At 54.7% G+C, this 8,589-nt stretch overlaps 1 protein-coding gene across 2 annotated transcripts; it reads left to right on the forward strand.

Moving 5' to 3' along the window:
* The first annotated feature begins 525 nt into the window (after positions 1-525).
* ACP2 (acid phosphatase 2, lysosomal) lies at positions 526-8,507 on the forward strand. Of its 2 annotated transcripts, none has more exons than XM_078058070.1 (11): positions 526-984; positions 1,577-1,672; positions 1,986-2,072; positions 3,126-3,278; positions 3,388-3,486; positions 3,569-3,658; positions 4,112-4,244; positions 5,002-5,084; positions 5,210-5,316; positions 5,436-5,611; positions 7,682-8,507. In XM_078058070.1, exons 1-11 carry the CDS (start codon positions 871-873, stop codon positions 8,041-8,043), a joined length of 1,500 nt encoding a protein of 499 aa, XP_077914196.1. In that variant the 5' UTR covers positions 526-870; the 3' UTR covers positions 8,044-8,507. The 2 variants fall into 2 exon arrangements, with proteins under 2 accessions (XP_077914196.1, XP_035961001.1); XM_036105108.2 differs by having other exon boundaries at positions 528-984; positions 7,599-7,812.
* The last annotated feature ends 82 nt before the right edge of the window (positions 8,508-8,589 follow it).

The raw sequence follows: 8,589 nt of genomic DNA on the forward strand, positions 1-8,589 counted from the left end.
CCTAACGGCCAATGCCTAGAGGGCCTCTGATTCTGTGGAAACTCCACTTACTCCCACTTTATGATATATTCCTTCCCCTTATCCCTATAGATCTCCCCACTGGTCTGAAATTCCTCCCCTGTGGATTCACTGCTTTGGTTTCGCAAAGTCTGAACATACGGTGCAACCCACCCGTTTCGGAGGAAGCATGACACCTTGCAAGACATCTAAAACTCGGAAGTGGAAGGATGGGAGGGCAGGGAAAGGACTGGAAGGGAAAGTGAGAGGTCTCCTGGAGCTTTGCTCAAAGGCTCGAGCTGTAGGCTACACTGGGACTAACCTCAAGAGCTCGGGGAGTCCAAAGAACTGTTGACACGCTGTGCCCTACACCAAACGGGGCCTCCGCCGGGGAACAGAGCCAGAATCAAGGCTCAAATTCCACCAGAAGGCAGTAGGGCGCCCTACACTTCCCAACCCTCGCCTCAATTCGGCAGCGGCTCTGGCTCTGAGCTCAGGCCCGGCGGCACCCCGGCCCGAGGGGGCGCTCGCTCTCCCATCCAATGTCCGGCCCACAGCAGGCGCCACCTTGTTACTGGATCTCCGCGGCAGAGGCCACCCCGAGCTCGGGGTTCTCTTTACCATGACGAGGTCTTCAGCATCTTCGGCCGCGCGAGGTTGCGCTACACTCCCACGCTCCTCCGCCGCGGCCGCATCGCGAGCCTCCTACACGCATTCCCTCCCAAATTCCTCCTTCCCCCACCATCGGCCCCTCCTTTAGCAAGATGGCGGCGAAGGCACTTCCGGCGTGTGTCCTTACCGGTGCGTCCGGGCGGCAGCTGGAGGTGCCACGCAGCGGGTTCCAGCCTTTTTGCAGCATAGTCTCTAGCGGTGATGGCGGGCAGACAGTTTGCGTGGAGCGGGGCGGCTCTTCTCCATCTCCTTCTTGGCGTGAACCTGATAGTGATGCCCCCCACCCAGGCCCGGAGTCTGCGCTTCGTTACGTTGGTAATGAGAGACGCGGTGGCCCAAGGGCTCGCCAGAGCTGGAAAGGCACAGGCCTGCTGTTGGAGGGAGGGGCGGGGCTTGTGCTGGGGTCGGGGTCTTTCAAGGAGCTGAAGCCGGTTTAGGAGGAGACGACCGGCCTGGAGGGTGGGGGTCCGGTTCGGAATTGGTGTGGAGCCCGAGTTACTTTCGGGGAGCAGGCAGGGTGTAAGTACTTCCATATCAGGGCATAGGTCGGGTGAGTCTGTCCTGGGACAGGGCTGTTACAGAACGGTCAAGAGACGCACCCTTAACCCTTAAGCCTTTGGTGATTTTCCCTCTATTTCCCCCATCACCTGCATTGCTTTCCTTTCTCTTTTTCTTTCCCACCTGTATCTTTGGCTTCGCCTATGGTCTCCAGTGGCATTGGTTGGCCAAATTAGAATCTCTGGAACCTGTTCAAAGTTACTGACTTCTGAGTTGGGGGTCTTTTGCAGTGGGCAGAGTTAAGGCTTCACAGGAGTAGGGCTTCCCTCCCCTACAGGGGGCAGAGGTGGGCTCTGTGTCCCCATCGAGGAACCTTCTGACCTGTAGGCAAACCATTTTCTTTCCTCAGCTGTACCGACATGGAGACCGTTCGCCAGTGAAGACGTATCCCAAGGACCCCTATCAGGAAGACGAGTGGCCTCAGGGGTTTGGTCAGCTAACCAAGGTGGGTGGGAAGCCAGCCCCCACTCCGGGGGTGCTGTAGAATGAGTGACCTCGAGAGCAGGCTACAGAACTTGGGGGCCCCACCAAACTGTCATTTCCCTTGTAGGTGCTGACTTTGACCAGATTCCTTAATCTTACTTTCCTCTGTGCCCAGAACAGGTGCCATACACAATGGGCCACTTAATAAATGACTTCTGTGATCAGATTAACCCACTCCTACTTCCAGCCAGGGTAAATTTGGAAAGCAACAGTGCCTAAGCCCTGTGGGACTTGCGAGCTGTCCCTTCCCCGTTACCTCCTGGGTTTGCCCACAGGAGGGGATGCGGCAGCACTGGGAGCTGGGCCAGGCTCTGCGGCAGCGCTACCACGGCTTTCTCAACACCTCTTACCACCCGCAAGAGGTAAGGCTGGGAGCTCAAGAGACAAGGGAAATGGAACCTGCTGTTCTCACCCTCTGCCCTCAGGGAGCCTGGGGCACTCTGGGGCACCTTCCACACATTTTTGGTTACACCTACAGGACAAGACATCCAAGAGCTGTGTAGAACAGTTCTAGAGACCAAGTTGCCCCTCCTTGACTTGGAAAGGGCAAAACAGATCAAGCATCCAAGCTCAGACTTAAGGGCCTGGCAAAGTCTTTTCTGATTCTTTGAAATAACCTGGATTTTCCATCCAAGACGCTTATTGAGTACCTACTAAGGGCAAAGCGCTGTGCTAGCACTTGGCGTGTAATGGTGCACCACACAGATATGATCTCGGTCTTTGTGGAGCTTAGAATGTAGTGGGGGTGACAGATGATAAACCGCCCAGGGCCAAGAGATAAAGAGCAGGGATCACATGTAGAGAAGGTGTGTCAGGGAAGATTGGCAAGTGTTGCAGCTCCTTGAGGCCCTCTACCCAAGGATGGGGATCGCTGTTCCTCTGGTTACCACTGTGGGCCACAGGCATCTCAAGAGTCTCTCGATGTTATTGTTCCCTTGAGGTCCAGCTCTATCCTGGTCTTGCCCTGCCCCACTGCTTCCTCCTCCCTTTGCACAAGCAATTATCTCTGTTCCTTCTTTCCTCTCCCTCATCTCTAAGCCACTTCATAAAGGGGTATGTGTGGTTGGAGACAGTTTCTGCTCTCAAGGACCCTGATGTTGATAGGGAGATAGGCGTTGTTAGAAAACCAGACAGAGAGACAGAACTGACAACCTTAGTGACTAAGCCCTTGGGACTGGGAAGGCATTTGAACTAGAGCCATTCCCACAGGAGTTCTTCACAGAGTGGTGACAGCTAGCCCCTAGCTGAGTGTTTGGGCCTTTGCTGAGTAGAGGGACAAGGAAGGTCAGAGAAGGGGAGAGGGCCACGGTTTGCTGGGTAACCATCAAGAACAGGTGCTTCTGCTACGGCCCCACCGAGGGGCCAAAACTCGCCCACCCCACCCCCACAGGTGAGACTGGTATTGTCCTCTGCAGGTTTACGTGCGAAGCACAGACTTTGACCGTACTCTCATGAGTGCTGAGGCCAACCTGGCTGGACTCTTCCCTCCCAACGGGATGCAGCGTTTCAACCCAAATATCTCTTGGCAGCCTATCCCCGTCCACACTGTGCCCATCGCTGAGGATAGGGTAAGACTGGCCAGCCCTTCCCTGGAGGCGGTGAGAGGGATGACTCTGGCCATGAGCCTATCGATCCCCAACTCCTTCCCTGCCTCTGTTTCCCCACTTTGGTCTGCAGCTGCTGAAGTTCCCGTTGGGCCCATGTCCCCGTTACGAGCAGCTGCAGAACGAGACCCGACAGACACCAGAGTATCAGAATGAGAGTATTCAGAATGCAGTGAGTGGGGCTGAGGTGGAGGTCAGCACACTGGTCCTTTCTCACCAGGGCAGTACTCATCCCCTTGATCCATTTTTCATAGCAATTTCTGGATATGGTGGCCAACGAGACAGGGCTTACAGACGTGACACTGGAGACCGTCTGGAATGTCTATGACACACTCTTCTGTGAGGTGAGCCCACTTAGGGTCCCCGGTATGGCCTTTCTTCCCTCGCACCTCCACAGGCCCAGGTGAGCAGGACAAGTACCATACAGTGCCTGGATACCACTCCCCCTGGGGAGGTCCAGGCAAGCCGCTTCTTGTGAAACAAAGGAATTTCCCTCACGGGTGAAAAAGAACCTCAGAGTGGGAAATGGTTTATTACATGTCAGCAGTTCTTGCCCCTCTCCACCCAGAACTCTCGTGGTATCCGACTCCATTCTGCTGAGTCACGCTTTTCGTGCCTGAGCTTCCTTTCCTGTGTCCTGTCCGCCATGTCTCCTGGTTCCAGTCCCTCAGCCTCACGTCTCCTCTCCTCTCCCTCCCTGACACACACACAGGCACCTTCCCGCTGGGGAGGAGAGCTGTCCCCGGAGAGGCTCTGGCCTAGGCCTGGGGAGCTAACCTGCCCGCTGCGATATACAGCAAACACACGGGCTGGTCCTGCCGCCCTGGGCCTCACCCCGAACCATGCAGCGTCTGAGCCAGCTAAAGGACTTCAGCTTCCGCTTCCTCTTCGGGATCTACGAGCAGGCAGAGAAGGCCCGGCTTCAGGGGGGTGAGTGACAAGAGCAGTGCGTCACTCCCCTCCTCAGGACCCTGCAGCATTAAAAATCTTCTCACACACTTACTTCTCCAGCTCTGGTGCTCTCTGCCCCTTAAAACCAGACCTCCCCCGTTAGCCACTGAGGTCTCCCCATTGCTCCAAATGCTTAGCTCCTCTGTCACTGTAGAATGACCACTGTCAAGTTTGTGTGCTTCTTTTCTACCATTCATATTCTTAAGCGTCGCCCATGTCAGAAGACCCTCTGTCCCCTTAAATGAATACCTACCTCCAGAGAGCCACCAGGGGCCACTTTGCAAGAGGGCTGAGAGTAATACAGATGCCAGTTTCTTGATCCGAGCACCCAAGGGAGGGCCGGCTGTCACACCTTCCCGAGCCCGCATGTGGCAGAGCTCCCATGCACAGCCGCCGTCTTGTGTGTTCTGAAGCAACTGAAGTTTTTATTTGTTCCAGACTGGAGTAATTGTTCAGTTACGGGCAGGGCCTTGCAGCTCATTTATAAATGGGCAGGTCTCTAGATCTGTGTTGAAATACGGATATCTCGTTTTATCTTGCTTCCCTCTGTAAATGTGAACGATCTTAGAGAACAGGGGTGCTGGAGAGTGTCCTGCGTGGTTCCCATGCCCCTAAGAAGAGTTCCCTGTGCAGGTGATCAGACCCAGGACTAGCAGAGGGTGAAGGGCCACAGATAGGTCTGGTCAGAAGACGGGGGTAGCTGGCGCCACTGACCCTGGGGACTCTTCTCCTTCAGGAGTCCTGCTGGCTCAGATACGGAAGAATCTGACCCTGATGGCTACCTCTTCCCAGCTCCCTAAGCTGCTGGTTTACTCTGCGGTAAGCTCCCGTAGTCCCCAGCGTGCCGACGTCAAGCAGGGAGCTGGATTTCCTCTCTCTTCAGTGCCTGGGTGTGGGGGCTGGGGGGGTACGCAGTGCTGACGGGGAGCTCCCCTCTCTTACAGCACGATACCACCCTGGTCGCTCTGCAGATGGCACTGGACGTCTACAATGGGGAACAGGCCCCCTACGCCTCCTGCCACATATTTGAACTGTACCAGGAAGATAACGGGTGAGTGTAGCCACGGGTCTGCCCTCTGGAGGGGCCGTCGTGTGGTGGCTGTGGGCAGCCCAAGGGCTCAGTTACAGGCCTGCAGAGCAGCTTCCGTCTCGTCTCCTGTCAACCCTCAGGAATTTCTCAGTGGAGATGTACTTTCGGAATGAGAGTACCAAGGCTCCCTGGCCCCTGGCCCTGCCCGGCTGTGCTCACCGCTGCCCACTGCAGGACTTCCTTCACCTCACAGAGCCCATCGTGCCCAAGGACTGGCAGCAGGAGTGCCAGTTGGCGAGCGGCCCCGCGGACACAGGTGAGCTACTGCCTGCCTCTGCGAGGAGCATCCCAGAACAACTTTCAGTTCCTACCCACAGGTCTCCAGAGAGTGGCTGCACCTCTAACCCCCTCACTCATTTCCCCAGACAGCTCACTTCCCCACCCTGAGACCACCGCTCACGTTCTCCCTCCTCATTCTCAGGCAATGGGCTCCCTTCTCGTATCCCTGAGAAAACGGTGCTGTCCAGGAGAGCAGGGGCTCATCCTCCCACCAGCAGATCTTGCAGCTCGCCTGCTGGTATGAGCCACTACCGAGGGCCAAGCTCTCCACGGACACTCCGGGTCCAGCTCTTCTCACTTCCGCAGGGACTTGTGGGGCCTCAGTGTTCCCTGTCTACTGGGTCAGTCCCATCTTGAAAGTGTAAGGAAGACCTGTCAGGGCCCCATCTTCCTCCAGCCACCGCTCTGTCCCTGATCCCTATGAAAGTGGAATCCTTTGCCTAGACTCTGGTTTTGCTTGTTCTGTCAGACTCACGCTAGACAGCCTTGGGTCACCTCCTCCAGTGAAGCCACCTTCCTCAAGGACCAGTGGCCGCCTCTTGTCAAAGCCTGACCAATTCTTAGCTTCTCTCATCTCTTAAGGGCATGATATAATAGACCTTTCCTTCTTTAGACACTTTCTTGGCTTCTCTGGTGTTTCTTCTGACTTATACTTAGCTTCCTTACTGGCTTTTTCTCCCCACTAAACAGTGGATGGCCCAGGTCTTATCCTGGCCCTTCCCCATCTGTGCCCACTCCCAAGGCGATCCCAGCCAACCTCGTGGCTTCACATACTACCTCTATGCAAAGTTCTATCCTTTTATGACTCAGATTCATGACCTTTTCTCTGACCTACAGACTCACATATCCAGCTGCTAACTTGAGATCTCTCCAAGTTGATATGTCTGAAACCACTCTTACCCCTAAATCTACCCTTCCCTCAGGCTTGCCCATCTTAGCGAATGCCACATTAGTCACCTACTTGCATAGTGTGACCCTGAGTCCTCTTGAATACCATCTTTCGCAGACTCCATATCCAGTCCACTAGCAGATCCTATCAGCTTGACCTTTAAAATACATCCTCTTGGGGTGCTTGGGTGGCTCAGTCGGTTAAGTGTCCACCTTCGGCTCAGGTCATGATCCTGGGGTCCTGGGATTGAGCCCCACATCGGGCTCCCTGCTCAGTAGGGAGTCTGCTTCTCCCTCTGCCTACCTCTCTCCTCTCTCTGTCAAATAAATAAAAATTTTAATATATATATGTATAAAAATCAGTTCACATCACTACCCTTCTCAGAATCTTCCAGTGGCTTCCCATGACAGTGAGAACAAAATCCAAGTTTTTCTCCATGGCTTTCCAGGTGCTTCTTGTCTGATCCTCTGCTCTATTTGCTCCTCACTTACTCTGCTATAGTGATACTGATTTCATAGCTGATCCTAGAATATGCCAGACTTCTTCCCACATCAGGGCCATTTGTACTTGCTTCCTGTCTACCCACCCTCTCCGCCCTTGCCCCAAGGCCCTGTTCTCTCAGATCCAAGTGTCTCAGTGACTCAGGTCTCTGGTCAAAATGTCATTTCCTCAGTGATCTTTCCCTGACTGACCTACCTTTCCATCCTTTTCTCTTTGCTTTGCTTTGTTTTTTGTTTTTGTTTTTGTTTTTTAATTTTTTATTTATTTTTTGACAGAGAAAGAGACAGCGAGAGAGGGAACACAAGCAGGGGGAGTGGGAGAGGGAGAAGCAGGCTTCCCGCTGAGCAGGGAGCCTGATGCGGGGCTCGATCCCAGGACCCTGGGATCATGACCTGAGCCGAAGGCAGACGCTTACTGGCGGAGCCACCCAGGCGCCCCTGCTTTGATTCTCTTTATAGCATTTGTCACTAACCCATGTATGTCTCCATTGTAAGAGCACCTGGTGTACGGTAGATAGTCAAATATTTGTCGGATGAACACTGATAGGCCCTTTTTCTCCCTCTCCCCCGCCCAGAGGTGATTGTGGCCTTGGCTGTATGTGGCTCCATCCTCTTCCTCCTCATAGTGCTGCTCCTCACCGTCCTTTTCCGGATGCAGGCCCAGCCTCCTGGCTACCGCCACGTCGCAGACGGGGAAGATCATGCCTGACAACCACTCAGCCCCCTTCCCTCTGCCTCCTAGGGGAGGTGGGCTGGGCCCTTGCTCCTGATTGTTGCTGCTCCCCAGCCCATGGACAGGAGACCCTGGGATGGCCTCCCTCTGATGACCCCAACCTAGATGAACAAGTGGGACTCAGCTTGGCCCATGGCACCTGTCACTCAGCATTCATGTGCCTCCCTGTTCACCAAGTACTGTGTTGGACTTTGGCTTCCTCCAGACAAGATTTGCCTCCACCATGCTTACTAAGGACCAGAAGTGTAGACAAGTATTCAAGTTTCACTCAGGACCTGAAAAACTGAAGGGGTTAGTGCTTGATCAAGCCTTGCTCTCTCTTCCAGCCCGGAGTTTTTGGCAAATAGTTCAGAGGACACGGTCTTGCCTCTCAGTGCTTATTTTAGTGGGAAAAACTGCACAACATTGGAGGTACAGACACTGGCCGCTAAGGAACCGGATCGCCCAGAGGCCAGCCGGCCGAGTTTTCCTTTGTCCCCCTGAAGCCACCATTAGAGTCAGACCTAATGCTTCGGGCCTCTCTGTCACGCTGCAGATGGAGCAGGTCAGGAGGGTGTTTGTACCGGGGAGGGGGCGGGGGAGGGGGGAGGGGGCGTGAGTTGTGGTACGGTCATGACACTACTATCCCTCTCAGCTAGGCTGGGGTCTCCACGGACCAGAGGCCACTGCAGGGTGTGAGCTGGACAGCTTGTGACTGTGGCCCAGAATAGGGCTAAGGCAGCTTCCAGAGAATGAATGTTCTAGACTCTTAGTGCTGTTTCTGTGCTTTTTCTTCTTTTGGGGGGCCCAAGGAGCCCTTTGACCAGGTCAGTGCTGGAAGATCCACGCAGAAG

The sequence above is a fragment of the Halichoerus grypus genome, chromosome 11 (assembly GCF_964656455.1).
Source record: "Halichoerus grypus chromosome 11, mHalGry1.hap1.1, whole genome shotgun sequence".
Lineage (NCBI taxonomy): Eukaryota > Metazoa > Chordata > Mammalia > Carnivora > Phocidae > Halichoerus > Halichoerus grypus.